Source organism: Neopsephotus bourkii, unplaced genomic scaffold (genome assembly GCF_033783945.1).
Source record: "Neopsephotus bourkii isolate Nb327-2 ecotype Australia unplaced genomic scaffold, CSIRO-AGI_Nbou_v1 NB_107, whole genome shotgun sequence".
In the NCBI taxonomy this organism is placed as follows: Eukaryota; Metazoa; Chordata; class Aves; order Psittaciformes; family Psittacidae; genus Neopsephotus; species Neopsephotus bourkii.
This window is the reverse complement of record NW_026900624.1, coordinates 8,290,346-8,313,164: the sequence shown is the minus strand read 5'-3', so window position 1 is coordinate 8,313,164 and position 22,819 is coordinate 8,290,346. Positions and strand designations below refer to the sequence as shown.

Sequence of the window (22,819 nt, the reverse complement as noted above, 5' to 3'; positions counted from 1 at the left end):
GGTTCATAAATCAGCTGAAATGCCTGATGTTCATATTGTAGATATTCCAGATGTCATTCATTTCTAGAAAGAAAGAAGCCGTAATGTCATTACAGGAGACAAAAATTGCCCTTACCACTACAGTCAGTAGTTTACCAACTCCATTCCAGTTTCCTACATATTTCCCAGTGAAGTGTCACTCCTCACTTGTATTGCAAGCACAAGAGCAAAAATTAGGCTTGCTCTTGAGTTGCTTTCTTTGGACCTGTCTGAAGTAATCTGCAGACTCATAGAAGTGTACAGGTTAAAAGCTAATGTTCAGATTTGAAAGGTGGTGATCATTTAGGTAGTGATGGCAGTGTCCGTTCCTGCAGTCACTCATCTGGGTATGCACTGGATCCATATTGCCTCCCATTAGCCTCCCTCTAGTTTGATACCAGTTGTGTCAAGGATCACAGCATTGCCTTAAAAGCAGCTGATTTGCAGTCCAGGTGAGTACTTTGCATGGCAATACTGGAGAAATTGGCAGGGGGTGGCGTGGACGCAGCTATTGAAGGCCCTTTGCATCCACAGGAGGTGTGTTTAAGAGCTGGCTGCTTTCACAACTCCTGTGAGGTCTCTCTGCCCCCACAGTGCTCTTCAGCTCTTTCATGAGTAACAACAAATACCTCTTTACCTGTATACTGACACCTATCATAAGTAGCCCAAATGATAGATAAATGAGTTGACATCAGCAGTAAATGGTTTTAGGAGGTGATGTTTGGTCTGAATGACTGCAGTGAGCAGGTGTATTCAGAATAGGATTCTACTGCATCTCCATTTGTAAACATCCTGTGGTTGTGCTTTCCAAAACAGGTAATAAAAGTGATAGGGCTTTGAGTGATTTTCTCTCTCTCATTCTGTCCTTATTTTTATTGAATATGATCAGTTGCTGGGCCTTCCCTTCCTTCTTTGTGCCCCAGACAGCATTCTCTCCATGATTTAATAGCACAGCTCAGCATACCAAGAAGTCAAACATGGAGCTACGTCTGTTCCCAGAAAAGTGGTTACAGTGTGGGGACCACAACACGCTCGGCAACTCTGTAGGCTCTGTGCAGGCTTACCTGCATGGCAGCTGTGAAGATCTTTCTCTTTGAAATACCTTGAAATGAGCTTAATGACTCTGATAAAGTAAGATAACCTAAATTATGTTTTAAAAGTAATTACTATGATTAAGGGCTATATATATTTCTCTCCTGGGTATTTATGCCAGAACTAATGAACTAGTACTAAAATGTTGCTCCCTCTCTTTGGAAACCAGAACAATTATAGTTTAGTGTGATAGAAATTGCTGTGTCGTTTCTTCTTTGTTTCAACACTTCATAGCTGTAAAAAGGCTTAGGCTTTGACACTATTAAAGGGATAATATATCTTAATTTCCATTTTTTTAAGTGGAAAAACGAATGGCCAATCAGTTGTATGGGTCTCAGCCATGCAAAATCTCTGTCAGGTATTTTGGAGACACTGCTTATTCTCTGTTCACAGTATTTTATTTAGCATTGATCTAATTACATTCCTGTTTGAAGTAGTAGATGATCAATTATTTCAGCAGAGCTAAGTATTTGAATGAATATTTAAAATACTCTACAGTAAAACACATGATGGCATTTACATGCTGTGTTCAAAATGGAAGAAATTTTGTGTCCAAAACGGGAAAGAAACACTATGAATATTGCTTCTGGTTTTATTTAGGGAAAAGGAAGTGAAAATAAAAAAAACCCACATTGACATCTTACAGCAACTTCTGTGTAGCTCCTGTCTCCTGCAGAATTACCATTTGGATCAAATCCTTCTTATTATCTAGGTTTTACTTATGTCTGTCATTGCAGCTTCCCATTCCAGCTTGGTAGGCTTCTCTTATTCACCATTGTTTCTCTAAACAGATGCTTTATTAGATGTGCATGCTTTTTTTTCCTTTGTGCTCAAGGACTTTACTGCCTAGAAGTTCACAAATACCCAGCTTTTCAAGGCTAATTGTGTACTTAATAGAGATTTATAATTGTTCTGTCCTTCAAATCATTCCAGTCTTTCCACTTTCTCAGCAGACACCAGTATTATTTTCCTAAAGGAGCACGGGTGGTCTGAGTGGGGCTGAGTTTATGTAAGAAAATATCGTACAAGGGAGTTTATTTAGGGAGGAGTCCATAACCAGACATGATCTTTGAAGCGGGAGCCAGACGGTAAACTGGCTTGCTCATGGGGAATTCTTCATAATTTAAACACCACCAGTCTCCTTTGTGCCAATGAATTTCTGTGTGGAGCAAAATGACGGATGTGGTTTGGATTTCTAGTGTCTATAAGGAAGCCTCTGACCCTTGAAGCTTAAAGTTATCATTAGTTTTTTGTGCCTTTCTTGGCCTGCTATGAAAAGCACAAGTAACATGAGCAGGGAAGGAGAAGGCTCTTGGAAACAGGCATCTCTATGTCCCACCCATAAGCTCCATTCATGGATCCATGCAAGGAACAGCTGTGGGGTGTTTGCATGGAGAGACCTGACTGGATCAGAAAAGAACCGCTTCATGGCTCTTTCCTATTTTGGAGGGGTTTAAGACAGGAACATGAGTTATCCTCAGGGCAGGTACTTTAACCCATTTGTGTGTGCCTGAAGGAGATGTACTAGATGCAAGCAAAGCAGCTGCCATACAAGCAAAGTGGCCACAATGTGGGTGACTTATACTGCTGATTCATCCACATCAGCCAGGGAACTCAGTGGATTTTTGGTCTGGTCTCAGATTCTAATGAACATGTATAACACCCGGAGTGACCTGGGGACGTACCCATCTCAAACATCACACTGGTCCCTAAAGCTCTTCAGGTCATAGCAGTTACAATGGTTGGCATCTTCAGGTTTCAAACAGTGCTGTGATCTCCTTGATGGGGCTTTGCAAAAGGGGGCAAGATGAAGTCTTTGCTGTGAAAGGTTTGTAGTCAAAATCAGTTGAACAGAGAATAGTGGAAGAAAAGGATAAATGTGTCAGGGCAGCAAGCAGGAAAATGGAATACACTGGAGGGTTAGGATTTCTTGGGGAACCTCAGTGCCATTGACAATCTCTACCTCTGGTAGCTTGCCCAAAGCTAAATACTTAATGTAAGGTGGCATGGGGGTTGGAACTTAGTGCTTATGGCATGGGGGTTGGAACTAGATGGTCTTAAGGTCCTTTCCAAACCTAAGTATTTTATGATTCTATGATTAATTCAGGGGAGACAGCCCTGTTTGGGTCTTGTCTTTTTCCCCTGCTCATTTATGCAAGGCTTGACCACCTCTTTTATATTAATGAGGGTCTGTATGCAGAACCTGGTAAATCTTTAATGTACTCCTCTGCCTCAGAAAGATGAGAATGAATGTAATTTACAGTTACTGTGCTGTAGATAACTTAAAGCATGAGTTAATGTTGCACTTGCAAGAGAGTAGCAGAAAATATTTTTAGGGCAAAGCATGCTGTAAGGGCTGGCCTTTAGTTCTGTTTAACCTGTGGGAAACAGTACAGTATTTTGCCAAAAGCAAAAATGATGGCTTGAGGAGAGAAAAGCCCCAGACAGATCAATTGGCATAGTGTCAAAGGTAACCATCAGACCTGGGAACATAGTTTTGCTAAAGATCTCAAACACTTGATGTTTATAAGAAACGGCTCAATTAATCTAGTCATGCAGACTGACAACCATGTACGTTTATGCTTAGAAGAGTGATGAGATTTACAAAGGTCACACATTGTAGAATCAGTGAGGAATTGCAGGTGTGTTCAAATCAAAGTCATACATTAGCAGTAGTAATTACTAACAGGATCAGAATGTTCTGTATTTTAATTTTCCTTGGACTTCTGCTAATGGAGCTTGTGTTTTGATAAAGAAATACAGACGTTGCTCTGTTGGTGTCAGATTCAGTAAACTTAAATTAATAACCAGAGGCTTGTAAGCTCAGAAAATGTGTCATAGGGCTGGAAGGTTGGTATTACTAGGGACCTGTGAACACCCCCCAAAATGTCAGCTCCTGGCTTGTTAATTTATAAATTAGCAATCTCAATTATACAATTAGCTCTGAAAAAAATGTGGTTATAGTTGTTAGCTCAATGTACAGTATTGTGTGACACAGATAGGATTTGCCTTACCATGTAGCAAACCTAAGTACCATACTATCTTCTTGATAGTTTAACAGATGTTATACTGGAGTTCAGGTCCTCCTACATTTTCTGAGGTGCATGAAGAGCTCTCCTTTGAAGAGTTTCCTGGTGATGATAGTGCATTACAGTACCTGCTGAGAAACTGTTGGGGTTTTTTAAACTAGAGGTCAGTGAGGTATACATGAGGCAGAAGCTTGCTGGACAGCTCTTGGGTTGTGCAAAAGCCGCAACGTTCTGTTAATGTGCTTCCCTGCTGAGCAGGAAGAACATTTTCCCAGTAAGTTGTGGTTTGTTGTTTCTTATGGAGGGACACTCTGTCCTGGCTGTCCCTCAGGCTTCCTGCAGGTCTGCAGCTGGCCACTTAAGATCCCATTTCCCCATCTAGAGGACAGGGAGGTTTGAAGGACAAGTGCTTTGCACCCTGGTAGGCATTCAAACTCAAGTGTTCATTTGACCATGGCAGGAAGGGAGCTGTAGAACTGGTGGCACTCGGGGCTGACTCCAGACCTGGTAAGTCTCCCCAGGAGGATGACCAGGAGGTCAAGGCATTCTGAAGAGCTCAGATGTGAGTTAGTGGTGGCTCCAAGTGTCTTCCAAACCATGTTGAATTTGCAAAGCTCAGATGTAGTGGCACCACTGATGCTTAAAAACATGCCATTTTGCTTGTAGACACCAGTGATGGCTCTTCCACTCAGCCCTCATTAGAAGGGCTCATATGTGTGGCAGAAACATGGATTTACACTGTAATCACTTCATATTTTGGAAAGGTGGGTGATAGCTGGCAAGTCTGGAGAAGGGGGGATGTGGCTGCTGTGTTTTAGGGACAGCTACCGAGCTTTTCTGTTGCCTACTTAGCAGTAGACATCCAAGCAGTTGACCAGTGAGAGAGGCTGTAGACCTTTCTTGGTCCTCAGCAGAGGGAACACAACTTCAATTTATGTCTCCCTTTGTTCTCTGCCCTCTTCTTCAGTAATGCAGAAACTGAGAAATACAGTTCCTGGATATCTAGAAGCTCTGAATTGCTTGACTTAGCTATGAATTTGGGTGGTGTGTCTGTGTACAGAGTGCCTTCTATTGCTGCTTTGTTTTTATGGTCCCGCCAATGGGTAGCTATTGTTCTGTTTTGTTTACTGAATTACTTTGTTGTTTCTGGTCTTGTTTTTTCCCCTCACTCAGGATTTGATCCAGGAAATAAATGAATTGCGATTGAGAGTGGGAGAAATGGACAATGAAAGACTGCAATATGAGAAAAAACTGAAAACGACCAAAGTAAGTGAGGCTGAAGGGAAGAAGCAGTGATGGGTGTAAGTCAGGCTTTAGAAGTTTACTCTCTTCTCCCCAGTCCTTGCCTGCACCTTGCAAAATCCTGAGCACACTCAGGCCCAGGGGTTTCATGGTACTCATTTAAGCAACAGTAGTTATTTTCAAATTTCATTCTATGATTTTCAGTTCTGGGCATTGTTTTTATGAAGAATAACTTACCATGCAACTGATTGTTGAAGAGTTAAACTTATTACCTGTTTAGACCCTTATTTAATATATGTCAACAGTCACCAGTTGCAGTCCGTTAAGGTGTGTGCCACAGGTGGGGCCAAATATGAGCATTTATTTTCTCCTAAGTGTGTTAAAAATCAGGGATTTCTGAAGAGAAAGCATTCACCTAAGTAATTCTAGCGGTCTATTTCTGTAAGTTGTCTAACTTCTCTTTGCTATTTAGCTTTGTCTCTTTTCTATCTTTAGTTTTCTCTCACTCCTCTGTCTCTGTTACCAGTCTTTAATGGCCAAACTTTCTAGTATGAAAATCAAAGTGGGTCAGATGCAGTATGAAAAGCAGCGGATGGAGCAAAAAAGCCAGATGCTAAAGGTGTAGTAATTACTGGGTAACATTGGGCCTGTTTTGAATCTTTCATGTTCCACCGTTTTAAGGTCCTGTCTTGCATCATGCTGTCATGCCCTGTTTCCATTAATTGCTGTGTGTTGGTATGCAGTGTTCACTTTCCAATTAGATCTGGAAAGCTCTGTAGCTATTCCCTGTAAACAGTGAGAGGATTTTAGTGTTGTGAACTTTGCATAGGTTACACATAATGGAATTAGACTGGGTTAAAATCATTCCTCTTCCAAGGGAAAATTGCCTCTTCTGTAGCTTATGTCCGTTATTCAAACAGAACTTCTCGTCACCTTTTTAGAGAGAATTTTTTTCATGAAAACTGGCAAAAAGTAGTGATTCTTTTATACAGTCCCCTCTCCCACATGTACATTTCCATATTCTGTTTTTAATTCAGAGGAAGAAATACCCACCAACAACCACATGCAACTTTAGTTGCCTACGGATATAACAGCAGCTTCTCAAGTGACCATGAGATGGTCTTGTTTCGGAGAAGCATGAGTCCTACACCACCAGAAATCCCATCAAAATCAGTACCAAGCGGGAACACTGGAGGATTGTATTGCCCAACCACTGTTCTGGAAGAAGCTTTGATTTCTTGACAATTTTTTTATTGATATTCTTTTTTATTATTGATGCTTTAGAGCAAACAGGAAACAATTTAAGGGAATTCTGTAGTGTGGCCCATAGTTTGGGATGCAGACATCACTATATATTTGCAAGCAACCTTTTGAGGGAAGCTCGGGGATGTACCCAAGCCGCACTCTTCTAGTTTGGTTTATCTCATTAAGGATATAAAAGGTCAGCTAGAAGCTCTAGATGCCAGAATTATGAGTCTTGCCTTGTTTTGCTTTGTTTACAAACTGAACAAATTAAATTTTCAGTGTTGGGTACATTTGCACTGAGGGCCCTGTCTTGATGATGCAGTTGCACAAGATATCCTCGGACATCAAAGAAACATGTTACTAAACTGGGTAGGATTTGACTTGAATTTTAAAAAGTTAAATGCATGGATCTGTGCCAGTCACTTGCTAGTGCAGATGGTTAGATCTAAGTTAAAATTTGACAGCATTTATCTAATACACCCCAACTCCCCCAAACACCATCTGTCTTATTCCCATGAATCTCAATTCCAAGTTTCCTTTCCTAATGCTTGATCAGCAAACCCTAACTGTGGCAAAGGTACCACATTTTCGTCTGAACTGCTTTCCAGTATGTGTTTACGTGCTTGATGGTGTCGTGATTGATTTTTCTTTCATAGAAGCAGTGGTTATTTCTGAAACTCTCCTCAGCCTGGTGTAAGCACAGTTCTATAATTGTCCAGCTTTGACCATGCGAAATGTCCTATAAGTACCAAAAATAAGTGTTTGTAAATTCAGCCTCATCACCTGCGCTTTTTTTTGCCTCTGCAAGGTTAAATAAATATGAAAACTGGTTTTGGTTTTTGTTTTTTCTTTAGTCCGTCTTTCTTAAATTTAGATGCAAAAATCTTTTTTCAATTATCCATGAGACCGACACTTTTTGGATCATGGTCTCCCTAATTTTGCCATCTTACAGACTCAGCGGTCTGGAGTGATGTTCAGAGTCAGCTTTGTGGGTATACCCTCAGCCAGTGTAAATGTCCGGGGGCCCTTGGTCTTTTTCACCAACTGAGGACCTATCCACTGTGCTTCATAGGAGGGAAATTTGGAAATGTCTCAGATGCTTGTGGAAGCTGTCACTGAGAGATTCTGTGTCTGTTACAGGATGAGCTACTAGCTTTGAAAGACAAACTAGAGCAGAAGGAAGCTGAGGTGAAAAGGTTGCAAGAAAAATTGGTTTGCAAACTGAAAGGAGAAGGAATTGAAATACTGGACAGAGGTAAGAAGGAGGGAGCATCTGTCACCATGTCCTCTTCAGTCACCTCAACTGAGGTCGTGTTTCCGTGAATGGTTATACAGGAAATAACAGATAAAAACATCAGGTTTTTATATAATTTCTGTCCTTGTTTACTTCTTTTAATATATTTAGTGGGTGTTCACAATGCAACTGTTCAACCTATTGTCAATTTCTTGATCAACTTTAAACTAGCCTAAGTAATCCCTAGTTAGCTCTTTACATGGCTTGCATAGTGCCTCAAAAGTAGCAGTTTATAGTCGCAAAGTTTCCCAAAAAGATTACACTGAGAAGGAAACTTTGTGGGTATCTGTGCTGGGCTTTGCTTGTACACCCCTTACCAGTAAGGAAGGGGAAAAGCCGTACTACAGACTGAAGTATGATGTGTTCCAGTGAATCTTAAGTGTGGACCTAGCCATAAGAAGGTGAAATTGAGGACTGGTTCTAGATTTGTACACTGATTAAGCCTATTTATTGCTGATTTGAAAATGGTGCTTTTAAAGTACATTTTTTTAGAAGAATAAAGCCACAAGAGATTAGACTCCTCCCCTGACCTGAGGAAGAAATGCAGTGTGTAGGTTGTCACATTTCATTTAATAAAATGATCTGGTTTCAGTGTACTTTTTTTTAAGAACACTTAAATATGAACAAGGTCTGACTTTATTGCATTTATGACTACTTAAATGGGGCTTTTCTTCCTTGGGGCTGCTGTGGACACTGAACTCCCATTACCCTTTGGTTCTCAGCTTTAGTTCTCAATATAGCTCAGCAGAGATCTTCTGCCATGATGGGCCATCTCTTTTCTGCCTTGGACCAATATTAAATAATGCCATTTGCAGGTAACACCAGTTATCTGCTTCATTAGCTGAATTGTGCTTTCTGAACAAAATGCATACTTTATCACTTAGCTGGCTTTTGCCAATAGTTTAAGACTAATCTATCTCTTTTGCCAAGTGTTAGTTTAAGAGTAATCTGTCTGCATACATCTTTTCTGGGGCCTTAGAAGTGAAAACATACAGTTGCAAAATATATCCTTGAGACAAGTAATTGTGCATGAGAGCAGTGGGACTGTTTTGTGTCATTAGGAATGTTAGCACCAGGGGAGTGCAGGTTGAAATTGAACTGCTTGCTTTTGCACTAATACATGATGGATAGTGAACTCCTAAGTATCAATATTGTCTTAAAAATGATTTAATGTCATAATTTTCATGCTAATTTCAAATCCAATGGATTTTCCTGCACAGATGAAAATTGTAAAAAGAAGCTGAAAGATAAAAGTAAGGTTTCTGGTGTCTTTCCACAAGCATTTGCATTTCAGAAGTGCTTTCCAGAATAGCTTTCTGCATGTGTTTGCAAAACTGCTTTAATGAACATTGTTAGGTTAAATCATCTATAACCCTTAGTTACACTTCCAGTAAAATTTCAGAATAAGGATGAATATATCAGACTTGAAATAGAAACTTTTATCAAGCAAAGCTGATAAAGATTTGCTCTCATGGAGACTCACAAAACAGTTGCCTCGATGAAATGCAGTTGCTATCCAATAAACCAGATTTTCATTTAGCATAACTGAGTGAAACTGGATCAGTTGCTGGTTTAGCCCAATATGTCTAAATGCCTTTCATCTAGAAAGCCAGCCAGGCAGCTCATTTTCTTCTTGCATTTTGTTAAGGAGGAAAATGTTCTTCCCACTCTGTTTGTTTTCCAAGAAATTTTAGGAAGTTAAAACAAGGTAAAATGCTTTCTTGCCTGTGGATTTGGCCGGCTGCCTATGCTCGTAACAAAATTTAAAGTTTACTTCATTTATGCAAGGCAGATTTTTAGCAAAAATGGAGATTCTTTCCATTCTGTCCGAATTTCCAGTCCAGAACACCTCCAAAATCTAACCTTGCTTGAATGTACATGTTTCCATGTATTTATACTTCTTGTGAATAAGGATTATAGATGAAGCACAGAACACTGTCATCTGTATTAGGGACCTTTTCCAAGTCTGAACCACAATGTATATTCTAGCATGACTGCTCATCACAGCAAATACTTGTATCATTCCATTGTGCTGTCCTCATTTCTACATTCATACTGAATTAAGACTAAGCATCGCTGCACAATGCTTTCTTCATCATATCCATTAATCTTACTGCTTTGTATAGTGGGGTTTTGAGATGCTGTTTGGGGTGTTTGTTGATTGCTGTAATGATGATGTGTTTTACTGCACTCCAAATGTTGTATTTTGGATTTTTTGTTTTGCAGTTATTTCTTTATTTGAAAGGTGGACATAATGAAAATCAAGCAGTAGTTTAGTTCTTGACCTTTCCATTTTCCTAAAGCTTGGAGGGTGGCCAAGGAAGTCTCCTGAATTTTATCATTGCCTTGATAAAAATATCAGAAAAAAAAAGGTTTTGAAGAAAAGGGTTTTCTTCTGTATATTTTTATCCAAAACAGAATTTAAGTGGCTTATGTTTTGTCTTTTAGTTTGTAAATTTACTTTCAGCTATTACTGAGTTGCTTTTTGTTTTGGTTTATTTATTTATTTTCCTTATTTTCTTACACTGTCTTAATTTAAATTGACTTAGAGAACTGTATTGTGCTTTTAGATATAGAGGTGCAGAAAATGAAGAAGGCAGTAGAATCTCTAATGGCCGCAAATGAAGAGAAGGTATCAAAGTCATTATTTTTTCAGATTGAGCTCAATCTCTAGGAAAATCTAAGAGAAATCTCTCAAGAAAATCTTCACATATGAACTTGTCACAATCCAATTAAAAAATCAGATTTCTAAGAATCAGTGATTCACTCTATTCAGAAGCACAACAGTGCCTTTAAAATAGGGCACTTATGACCTGTTTTGCATGTGCACAGAGTGCGTACGCTGTTGTGTCATTCAGTTCAGTGTGACAGCAATTTATACCATGTTCTGAAAATGTGAAGAGCTCCATACAAGTCCCTTGGGCTATCACAGGCTATGTTTCCAAAAGAGCTTTCTGTGAAGTATGAACTATTTTCATGTATCATTTTGCACATTCATATGCATGTGCCTTTTGTAGGATGTTTTCTTTTGATCACCAAAGCCCTAAATCCTTTGATTACTGCTTTCATTGTACATGGCAGATTCATTATATTCCACCTTTGACTTAATAAGGGAGCTGAAATCCACTTTCAAGGCTGGGACAATTCTGGTGATTAAGCAGATTAAGTGTTTACTAAATGCAAGTTTTGATATTTCATAGCCTCTCAGGGTTCTGGGTCCTGTCCCATCCACACTTCCTATTTCTTTTTGTATCACAACCAATTGAACTGAAGAATGTCTAGAATTTCTAGTTCTTATTTTTGGTTTGCTGAAGGAAGAAGCACAGTCACAGCTTTCCTTCATTTTAGGATCGGAAGATAGAAGAGCTTCGGCAATCTCTGAATAGGTACAAGAAAGTTCAAGACATGGTGATACTGGCTCAAGGTAAAAAAGGTATTGTACAATCAAAAGATATTAAACTCTGCTCTCATTTAAATTCTAGGTGCATTGTGGTAGTGTTAGACTCTTAGACTTCCTATCTTTGGAGGCATCTCTTAGGCAGAGAAAAGCCAATTCTTCAACTGTGAACTGGTAAATTGCATTTTTTGTCCAGGCAGCTGTTCGATCTACTAGCTGGTGGTAGTAACTATTATTGTCACATTGCTTATTTTCCCCTTGTAAAATGAGTCTTAGTGTGATAAACTGTCAGGCCCTTTCCATAGCCTTCTGAAATGCCTTTCAGGGCTGGCCACTACGCAAACTGCTAAAAATTGCTGTTCCCCTCTTGCATGTGTTCCTGGGGAGGGGTTGGTAGCTGAACGGAGCAATGCCTGAGCATTCACATTCTTACAAGCCAAGCCAGCACTACCCCAGTGGCTGCTCACCCTGGAATAGCAGTGCCCAAGAGCTACAGAAACGTCTGTAGCAAAGTGGATGTGCTGCCAGGACTGTGTTGTGGTGGCACACCACATCTTTGGCATGTACTGAAGCCTTCACACACCATCAGATGGAGCAGCTGTGGAATAGTTGTCCCCTACTGCAGTGGGGATGAAACTGGCTTTTCCTACCTTTTTTTTTTTTTTCCCCACACACACCCAAAAAACCCCTTCTCTGCCATCAGATAATGAGCTTAACTGAGGGGCTGAAATGGTCACTGTAATATGTCATGTAAAATGGTCCATTCCATATGTTTTGACTGATGGAGGTTTCCAGATCCAGGAGTTTCTGATCCTCAAGGGTGATATACATTGAGGTGGTCATCAGTTTGATGGAAGGTTGGGAAAGTCCATTATCACTGAGGAAAGAGGAAGGGTGGAGATGAAGGCAAAACACCCTGCTTGAGCATTGAAGAATTTGAATAGGAATTACTCTCTCATGCAGTGCTATGCTTTCAAAGACAGGAGGATGTTAAAAAAGACATCAGAACTTTTTTCTTGTCAGTGTCAGCACTCTGATATTGATGACAAGTGTGGAAATCCAAGCCTTTTGGTGGTACTGAAGCAGTTCTAGAGCAGCAAGTTGCTCATTGTGAGAAGAGAATGCCAGATGCTGATGCAGGCTACAGCATTTAACTGAGACTCTCAGTTTGTGGCAGTCTGCAAACAGTGTAGTCACCTAAAATCTGGTGTTGGACTCTTGTGCAGTAGGCTACATTTTTCATGTGGGTAACTTGAAGAAACCATAGAGATGTCTGAAGTTTCAGGCAGACTTTGACCCTTGGTGTTTCCCTAGTGAATAAGGGAAAAGAAGTATTTAATATGAAATTACAGAACATAGCACAGGAAATAACTGCTCCAATTCATTAACTTCAATTCAGTAACTGCTCCAATTTATTCAGTGTGTTGAAACAGATCTCACTAAATGCCCTAAGGGCATTTGCTGGGATTTTTGCTGTCAGATGTATGTCCTCCCTCTGCTCTAACCCTGCTGTGCTGTGGTAGTTGAATTGGGAAGCGAGATTCAGCAATGACTTCCTTTTACCTGTTGTAGTCTGTCCTAAGAAAGAAATGAAGAATCCTTAGCCTCTTCCCTTTTTGGCCCATAAGTGAGCATGCTGGCTGTACCATGCATGGGAGCGAGGGTCATCATGTAACTGGAAGTAAAGCCTGTTTCTCTTCCTTCAGGCAAGGAAAGTGATGGTGAAGACTTCTTGAATTCAGGGTCTGTTTCCACATCTTTATTGGAAACACCAAGTCTGACTGACCCAGAGAAAAGCCCATCTCCGACCCCAGTCACAGCATCTCCAGTCCATGATGAATTTAATGTGAATATTCATGAAGAGGTATCCTTTTTTCCTCCTCATTTAATGCCATCACTCCTTAAAAACATTGTTTGTGCTGGATTCCTTTTGCAGATGTCAAAACTCCAGTTCCTGAAAAGATACTTTTGGGGTTGCACAGTTTTCAGTAATGTCCCATATCCTTTTGGAGAATTTAGTTTTCTTGTGAAAGCTGCTCAAGAGTTTCATTTAAGTTCAGTTAGATTTATTTTTCTTAATCATCAGATGTGATCAGGAGACAGCAAATAGGTGTATTTGTCAGGAGAATGGGCCCAAACTACTTTTCCTATAGAACACAGGAATAACTTTTCATACCAGTATTTTAGGAGCTGCGTTTAATTTTTCAGGAACTCCAAGTAAACATGTTGGGACTTAATATATCTTGTCATATTTAAAAGGATGCAATCACCATTGCACCCTTTCAGTTAAATGATAAGTAGATTGTGGTCCAATCTCTAATTTTTCCAGTCGTGTTTTCCAGTAATAAAACCATAAATCTCTTAAAGCTCTGAGTCAGTGCAGGGACTTGACTTAATTAAACAGTAGAAATACAACATGAAGAAAACTAAATTAAGTGTTTGGAAGCTTTCTGGTATTCTCTGTGCAGCTGAGGACAGGCGTAAACATGCAAAGAGAGCTACGCTTCGTGGGGTCTGTGGTAGAGAGAGATATAGCAGGCAGTTTTGCAAGACTTGTGAGATTTTTGTCTGTGCTGTACCGTATCTGTGCAGTCATTCATGTTTCATCTTCAGTGCCATCTTCCAAGTTACTACTTGGAAGTAATCACTGTATTACAATAAAAATCATTGTATTATAATAAAAAGAAAGTAATTGCTTTTAAAAATCTTATTTCAGATCCTTCTTTTCATAGTTTGTCTGTTACTCTTTTTTAATTTATGACTGCTTCATTTCAGCTCAAACCAGTGTAACATGTATTCTTCATTCTTTCTAGAATTCCTTACAGATCCACACCAGTATTTTACAGATTTCAATCCCTTCTTTTTCATCAACATCCAAGAGCTCAGAAACTGTTGCAGAGAAACTGAAAACACAGCCTAGGCCAGATCCTGCAAGTGAAATGAGGTATTGTTGTTTCCATGTATTTTTCAATTGTAAATCCAATATTCTGGGGCATTTATTGAGAGTAAAATTCTGTCAGTTATTATGCTGACAAGTCATTAAGTCAGTTAAGCAAGGCTAGCATTCACTGGACTAGCTATAGCTATTAGCTTATGTTCGTGAAGTGCTTTGATTAAATCTTTTTCAGTAAGCAAGTATTAGTTTGGTTGCTGTTGCTTGTAGCAGCACTCCAACTCTATACCAGCTGCTTTGCAAGAAATGAACAGAAGGAGAGAAAAACTGATACCATATAACGAAGGGCACAGAATCATTATTTTTATCTAGGTTTACATCATCTAGGTCTGGCTGAGATAGTGTTGGCTGTGCTAGCACAGGTTCATTCCCAATGATTTGCATTCATGCATTTTCTACAATTGCTAAAGACTGATGTAAGGCACTGCCAAAACTGCAACAAGAGGACTGTCCATCTCTAACCTTGAGCTGTTACTGGAGCCCCAGGAGGAAACCCAAGTGGCACTTCAGAAGATCAGAGAAAGATCTATTGTTGCTGCTGTCCTTGGCATGGTGAAATGCAGAGATATTTCTTTACTTGCTCATGAGAGCCCTGCCTGCAATTTTGAAAGCCAGATGAAATGTGTAACCAGAGAGTGCCAGGGAGCTCAGGGTGGGGATGCATGGCTGCACCTGATCTGTGGCACCTGTGCCTAAGGCCCCCCTGATTGAACCCTGTGGCTTCCTCCTGGGTGAGAAGTGGCCTTCAGCTTCCTCCAGTGTTTCTAAGCCTGCACCCTCCTCGCCCAGGTAAGGAAACCTGGTCTCTGCAGATGTGGACTGGCACTGCAAGGAGTACCAAAAAGTGCACTGGGCTCACAGCTAGACAAAGGCTGTGCTAGGGTTTTTAATTCTGGGTCCAAATCTTGGCTTTATCTAATTGAGTATCAAATACTATGAAGGCAAGGGAATCTTTCTGGTTTAAAACCATCATCAATCTCATCGTAAAAAAATAAGTGCAAGCACAAGTTGATGTGTGATTTTTCCAGCTCCAGTCAAGGAAAGCCTACTAGGCAGTAGACCAGCTTTTCTTGGTTTCTGCTGTGCTGTGCCTCATGCAGCTCTAGCCATCCCCAACAGGGATTTCATCTGTGTCCCATCTTGGGAAAAAACAAACAAAGCACTAACCAGCAGCAAAATTCCCCAACTGGGGTGACTGAGAGGGAGGCAGGGACCTCCACTACTTGGTGCTGCTGCAGACCCTGCACAGGCTGTAACCTCAGTATTTATTTAAGCTAAATAGTGCAGTGTTGTCATCAACTTGCAATGCAGGTTGTCTTTTCTGGGACTCTTGAGCTCACCTTTGTTCTTTATCTTGGGTGACATGATTTAGTGCAAGGTGTCCCTGCCCATGGCAGCCAGGGTCGAACTAGATGATGTTAAGGTCCTTTCCAATCCAAACCATTCTATGATTCTATAGTCTTTTACAAGACTTGCCACCATGGAGGAGAAGATTTGCAATGTGTCAGTACCATAACAGCTGAAGTGAAAACAGGATTAAAGCAGGCTGGGAAGATAGGTTTTCTATGTCAGCAAGGTATTTGGATGGGATCCCCAAATGCCTTGCTTTTTTAATACCTTTTTTTGTTTGCAGTGAAGGAAGATCAATAGGCTCTTCCCCAGAAACTCAGCTGTGTGATAGTCCAATGTAAGTATCATAATCAAAAATGTTTAGGGAACATATTTATATGTGATTGTCAACTTGAACCTCCCTATCCCCACCCATTTTACATACGCATGTAAATATAGCAACTAATTGTAGCCAAGGTGGTATTTATTTAGAGGTGGTAGCTTTCTGCTCATGCCATGTCCTGTGTTTTCATGATCATTATTTTTCAAGACTTCATTTGTGCGTGTGTGCAGTTAATTACTTTCACATTGTGAAGCATCTCTAATTTGTTTGTACACAGTATTACTTGGAAATTTACATTTTCTGTAGTATATGTGCATGTGATTTGCTTTTTTCTTTTGATAGTTTGGAAAGGAGATGGCTGACTACAATGAGAAAATAGTTTTAGTTTCTGCCACATAACCATGTTCCCTAGGGAAATCAGTGGGAGTGTATGAACTCGGAGTTGAGTCAAAGTGGTTTGTTAGTAAGGTGCCTAAGTCAACAGGGTTAGTCTGGTACACAGTGTGAGGCTCTGCAGCTGGTTTTATTTTGAGTGACTTAGTACCACAACAGTATTCCCAGAGCCAAATTCTACTCTCGCTATGCTGGTATAAATATGAGTAACTTTGTATAAAATGCAGTGGAATTACTCTTAATTTATACCTGTTTGTGGGAAAAACTTCAGTGGTAATTTTCTTTTTAATCAGACTTAGATGTTTTAGACTACCGGAAGATGAAGGCTATATGGTCCAAAATGGAAAATGGAACCAAAGATAACATGCTTGACTTAATATACTTGACTTCTTTAAGGATTAAATTAGTCAGAAGCCTATTGCTAAAAATATTGTTTTTCATAGCTTTTGTTTGTATCGCTTGCTTTGCCTGTGTAACTTTTGCTTGTGCTTCTGGAAATACAGTGTTAAAGAAGATGCCAAAAATATCCAAAGGTAGGCATCACGTCACTGAAGCATTAGCAGCACTAATTGCGATGTGGAGGTTCTTACAGTATCTCATCATATTGTGTGGGCTCTGATTAGTGCACTGATTGCCTTAATTCAATTTTTATTTTAGTATATCTCATCATGTATTATAATGCTTTCTTTAAAGCTGATTCCTGAAAGTGTGTTTATGTTTGCAAATTCAATTCCAGTAACTTGGTTTTTATGTTGTTGTTTCAGAACTTCTTCACTGCAGAAGTCCAGCAGTCTGAGCAGTTTGAGAAAAGAGATATCTGAAGCGGTTGGTTGGTCTCTTACTTCCTCCCATCCCCTTAGAAATAGGAGTGACATCTCTTGTGAAGTGACCCTGTGGACACTCTGTTGCCACCTTCTGAGAAATTCTGAGTCAGAGTAGGACTCCTCGTGTCCGTGTTAGCAATGATCTCATACACGTGACATTGTCCAGATTTTATTAAAGGAGGAAATCTGTTTGTGGAAACACAGGAGCTTTTTTGATTTTTACTTGAGACATTTACTGAAGACTCTCATATTGTGTTTTTCCTCAGATAATGAGGTTGGGGTTTTTTAGTTGATAGGCTTTTATGATTTTATACAGGAACAAAGTAAGTCCCACTACCACTTCCTACCTCTGTTTAAAGCAAACAGTTTTGGAAGGCTGTGTAAATTAATGCATGTACAGTCTGGGATGATTACATTTTAAGTGATCAGGAACAAAAGAATACTGAGCCTTTGTCTGATGATAGCTTCAGTTTAGGTCTCTTGAAGAGATCAAAATCAGCTAGCCTCTAACTGTGTTACTAAATGAGGGCAATCCTGTACTCATTTTTGACAGCCTGAATTTTTTAAAGCTCCCGAGTTCCCTGATACCCAAACCACTGAGCTGTGCCTTACAGCTCAGGAGGGATGTTGACAGGACTGAAATTGTAACCAGAACTGATGATGACAGCTGGAGTTCATGGGCTAGGGTTTTTTTGTTCATTTGGACAGCCAGGGAGTGGAGGCTGTGGATGTTTTATCTGCTTGGCTTCTGCCCTGTCTGATTCCAGCTGTTTCCACTAGTGCCTTAACAGACTGCATGTCGCTAATTAAGTACACAGCTAATCTTTTACGAAGTAAAGCAAGGCAACCATATTTTCATGTCAGCTCACTGACCTCAAAGAAAGCAAGAATTAATCTGTGTGAAATACAGCTCTGAAGAGATTTATTTTGGATGGGGAAAAATAGGCAAGGAAGGGTATTACAGTCAGAATTTAACTCAGGGTAATGAATTAAATGCTGGTTATAAACCATGACTTATTTAAATGGTTTTATTAATCTTTTCCAAACAGGACAGAGACTCTGCACAGAAGCCAACAGAGGTAATGTGTGCGCATGTACACGGAGAAGCAAGCAGTGAGCAAGCGTTGAAAAGCTCAGTTTGTGAATTGTGCAGTTCCAGAGGGGGAATAGCAGACCTGCAGACAAGATAGTGAGGAGTATATGATGGTTGTCACCATCCCTTCAGCGTCAGGCATATAGTGTCTCACACATTCTTGTCTTCTCACACATGGATTATCTTTCAGTCTGGTTGAGCATAAGGTTGCCATCTAAGCTAACGTTTCCCCCACATATTCTACCACTAGATAACTAGCAAAGTTAAGTATTTTACTGAGCCTGTAATTACCTTTGATTAGTGTCTCTTTAAAAAACTTTGGCTTTACAGATTGTTTTCTGTGACTAGCAACTGTGGCCTGAAAAAGACTGTCATTGCAGAACGGTTACCCTGCAGTTACCACATGAACATAGTTTGCGTGCAACAATTATTACCTATAAAAAGACCCAAGCAGTAATGACATACCTCTTGTAGAGTCAATGCTGTATCGATTCAGCAAGAGCTAAAGGATAATATTTGGATTGTGAATGGGTTTGCTTCCTCCTTCTTTTAAAGAGACAGTCGAAGTGTGTCTGATGTCCGTCCTGGTATTTATACTGCCTGCCTGGACATAGTCAATCAATCCATTAATTCTGGAATTGCAGAGCAGTGATAGACAAAAAGAGTTGTCTGGCACTTGGCAGAAAACCAGTATACTGTAGGGGTCTCCTCTCTTTCTTTTGTTTCCCACTGCTCTTACATCTAGCAGTGAAGGAGACAGAAACCCTAGAAAGCTGAAAAAGTTCAAAGCCTTCCAGGACTGTATTTTTACCTTGTCCATACTTGTAAGCCAGCCTTGCAGAAACTGAGAGACATCTTAAAAAAGGCATGTTACTCTTAGTAGAGATAATAATCTTGGCTCCTGAACATATTGAAATGAAGATCTTGTTTATGTTTTCCTTTATGGCTTTTACATTCTGTTTTCTTGTAATAAGAAATGAGGGGGACTCTCCTGAATATCTGTAGGCAGTCAGTTCACAGTCTTTCTCAAAAGATCTTTAGCAATTTCCTGATACTGAATCTTTTTTCCCTAACTTGAGCAGGTTAAACCTCCTGTGGAAGGTAATAACTTTGCAACCCTCCCTCCAAAGTCTCCTTCTCATGGTGGCACAGGCGACGAGGATAGTTTTGGTACCCGTAAAGCCAGATCTTCGTTTGGACGAGGCTTTTTCAAGATAAAAAACAACAAGAGGACTGCAAGTGCCCCCAATCTGGGTAGGTATCATGCACCTACATGCAAATTCTGTGTATTTTGAATGATCTTAATAACTGCTGTAACTGTAAGAAGCCTTAGTCTCACTGTGACTTGGTGGCACTTTTCTCAGTAGAAGATTTGGAAAGCATCAAACAGCAATAAAAAAAACCCTCACTGATGTAATGAAGTATTTGATCTGTTTCAGCCTTGCTGTGGTATCTCTTCTGGGACCTTGTAGTAGATTGATGCTGTTTTGAAATGCTAGCTGTCTGGCAGTAGTTCATACATGGGATTTGTGGTCTTTTTCTTCTCCTGGCTACATCCTCAGTTTATCTTTCATTAGATTTTCAGATGTACAGAAATGAGGCAGCAGCCTCAGTTTTCCTCTTTATGTGTATTTAACTAGCCTTGCAAAAGTGATGGCAAAAACAGGAACAGGATTGACAAGTTGTTCAAGCTCACCTGGAACGGAGGGGAGGTTGTTTTGATGTTGTCATTTGATGATGTTTACACTTAACCAAGAAATAAACAAAAATGTTCTGCTTAATGCTGAAATCATTGTTGCCACCAAATGAAAACCTACATGAATTCACTGCACTGCTGTAGTAGTCTTTCCACTGTTCGAGTTCAAGCATCAAGTGAGTTGGTGCATCAGATCTACTGCCGTTCATGTAAAGTTTTTGGCTTACTCTTGCACAAGATACAGGAATTTATCGCTATGTTTCAGAAACCCAAAGGGGTATAGCTTCTGCTTTGTTGAGTAGAAAAGTATCTTGTTCTTACCTACTCAAAGAAAATTTTAGACTTTTGTTGGAAAGAAATAACATACCTACACATTTATTATATGTTACCCGTGTTTGCCTGTGGCATAGCATGGAAAGTTGCTAGCTTACTTGGAATAGATGTACAGTCTATTCTGAGGGTTAGGCTCTTAGCTTTGGTTTATTTCATGTGTGCATTTGTGTAATTGTTTGTTTCATCCTGAAATTGTCTAACAAAGTGGAGTATTGTGACTGTCATAAAGTATTGGAAGATGGGCCGTCTAGATCAGGGTCCTGTAAATCTGAGTAAGTTATGTATGTTATCCACATTTCAGTGCTTCTGAAATCTGTAAAGCTGGTGTCCCGATACTTGCCGTGTCATGAGAGCCCGTGTGAGTCACATGCCCCATGTGTCATGGAGCAAGTGACCTTCCTGCAGCAAAGTGACTGCGGTGCTCTTACCCTTCCACCGTAGAGAGCTCCACTGCATTTCTTGTTTTTAAAAGGGGATTAACAGTGAATTGGTAATCCTAACCTCTGTGTGAATTCAGCATTGTGTGTGGCGCATGTGTCTCATGTACTCCCCTCCTTTTGTCTTGTATTTTGCTGATGTAAGTTTTGAACTGTGTTTTACCTTGTCCCTCTGCGTGTTCTCTCCCGTTGTGCTGCGTGTGGTTATGTGCGTTGTTTGGATATCTGAAGATCGCAGTCGAAGTGCAAGTGCACCTACTTTAGGTATAGTAGTCCTGCATGTCTGCCTGTACCAGCGCTGTGTTGTGACTGCTGCTAACAGCTGGTTATGGCCACACACTTTTCAAACAAGAACTAGACACCAGAGCTCTGCATTGGAATTTTTGTCCATCGCTAAAAGGAGTTTTCATGTAACATCTGCCCTCTGCTAAAAGTCAGCTGTGCCATTTCGCAGTAACTGCTACTAATGAGAGATTGCGGGTTAATTTGCAGAAACCTTTGCTGTAACTTTGAGCACAAAGTTACCCACAGACAAAGTAGTAGGTGAGAATCAGTGATGTTTAAGTACTAGAGGCACCTCTGTGCTCTCATCTGTCCTGGAGAGAGCTTAAAGGGTTGCGAAGAAGGGAATGAGGTATATTTCCCAGGTGTTCACTGTGAGAGTAGGATACATAAGTCTTCTTCTAAGATGCAGTTATTTACTATATAACAAACAAATGAGAAATAATTAGGGCAAACGGGGATGGAGCGATTCATATAGGAAAAACCAGTCCAGGGGTGTGAGTGTTCCCTGGGTGGTTATGGCAAAGGCAGGTAAGACTTGCAGGGTGCCTCCTTAGCAAGCAGAGCTGTGTCAGTCAGGGTTGTCATACAGCCACACTGTGTGCCCCTTGCTGAGGAAGAGACCAAGTGCTCTGGGCCTTTTTGGTTTCCCATGGGGCCTCTTAAATGTTGAGTGTTCTGTGGGGTTGTGTCAGTGTGTGGAAGGGAGTCAGGTACAAGGAGCAAATATTGCAATACCCGCAAATCTCTGCTACTAATGCACCCAACCTTATCCTAGTATTCTCTCTCTAGAAAGCTGTTCAATTGTACTTTTTCTAAGCTAGCACTTTTTCTTCTACAAGTAAAGCAAAAACCACATATGCGAAAGCCTGGTTTGACGTTAGCACTGTCCCTCACTGGCAAGTATTCAACAGTGATCAAACCAGAGTGCCCATAAATAATCTTCTGTGCAACCTTGTTGCCTCACTGCACAGTTTAACATCTAAAGCATTAATGGAAAATGGGACATGTTCAAATGTATTCTGACTGAATCATCTAAACTTTGCCCAGCTAGCAAAGCCTGCAGTTTATTGCCATTTGTGGCAGGTTGTGGCCACCTCAGTGGTAGTTCTGTGGCTTGAGACCACGTGTCCCAGCAATATACGCTCTACCTTGATTCACATAACTCGTTTGTTTTAATCCTGGAAGCCTAAGAGTCCATTCCAAATAATGGTCATCTAATTAAACAGCATGTGTTAAAACATGGTAAAAATGGTTACAGGTCTGACTGTCAGCCTGCTGCAGGCTGCCTTGCCATAGCTGCTTCATCTGAACAGGCTCATGCTATCACTGTTTCTCAGCAAGTAAATGGCATAAACTCCACATGGTAGTTTAATTCAGCTATTTGGCAGTTGCTGGCACATCTCTGCTTATGTAGCCTAGTAGGTACTGCAGTTATTTTAAATGATCTTAAAATAATTTTCTTCTTTGTAAGTTTGGCTTTTGCGACAACTTCCCTTTTGGGGACAGGAGCCCTCAAGTTTGTTGTCATAGAAAACAACAGCTACAGACCAAAGACCTAATGTTTTTAGAGTGGGTGGTAATGTATAGGGTCTCTAATCAGAGAGGCTTTGTGCATCACTCAGAAGATCAAGTTCAAAAAGATCCTAAATTCTGTGGTGTTTCTCTGCAGAGGAACAAAATATTCCACAATTTTCAGAAACGAGAGGAAAAGGGCCCTCCTGCTCCTGGGACAGGAGTTGTTTGTTGCCGGAATTTCCTTGATGGGGAACTTACGGAATACTGCAGGTTATTAGGAAAGATGCCTGCAGGAAAATTA

The 22,819-nt window shown here is 40.3% G+C and overlaps 1 protein-coding gene across 19 annotated transcripts in view; it reads left to right on the top strand.

The window, feature by feature from the left end:
- Positions 1-22,819, top strand: part of PPFIBP1 (PPFIA binding protein 1) — a 113,112-nt gene that overhangs the window by 76,743 nt on the left and 13,550 nt on the right. For 6 of the 19 annotated variants that reach the window (XM_061359526.1, XM_061359546.1, XM_061359536.1 and 3 more), the window contains 13 exons: positions 5,313-5,405; positions 5,908-6,000; positions 7,767-7,881; positions 9,141-9,173; positions 10,491-10,552; positions 11,269-11,353; positions 13,024-13,181; positions 14,131-14,261; positions 15,904-15,957; positions 17,100-17,160; positions 18,209-18,238; positions 19,335-19,506; positions 20,950-20,982. In XM_061359526.1, coding sequence (XP_061215510.1) covers positions 5,313-5,405; positions 5,908-6,000; positions 7,767-7,881; positions 9,141-9,173; positions 10,491-10,552; positions 11,269-11,353; positions 13,024-13,181; positions 14,131-14,261; positions 15,904-15,957; positions 17,100-17,160; positions 18,209-18,238; positions 19,335-19,506; positions 20,950-20,982 — 1,120 coding nt within the window. The remainder of the gene's footprint in view (positions 1-5,312; positions 5,406-5,907; positions 6,001-7,766; positions 7,882-9,140; positions 9,174-10,490; positions 10,553-11,268; positions 11,354-13,023; positions 13,182-14,130; positions 14,262-15,903; positions 15,958-17,099; positions 17,161-18,208; positions 18,239-19,334; positions 19,507-20,949; positions 20,983-22,819) is intronic. The other 13 variants (XM_061359659.1, XM_061359635.1, XM_061359569.1 and 10 more) reach the window with 12 other exon arrangements.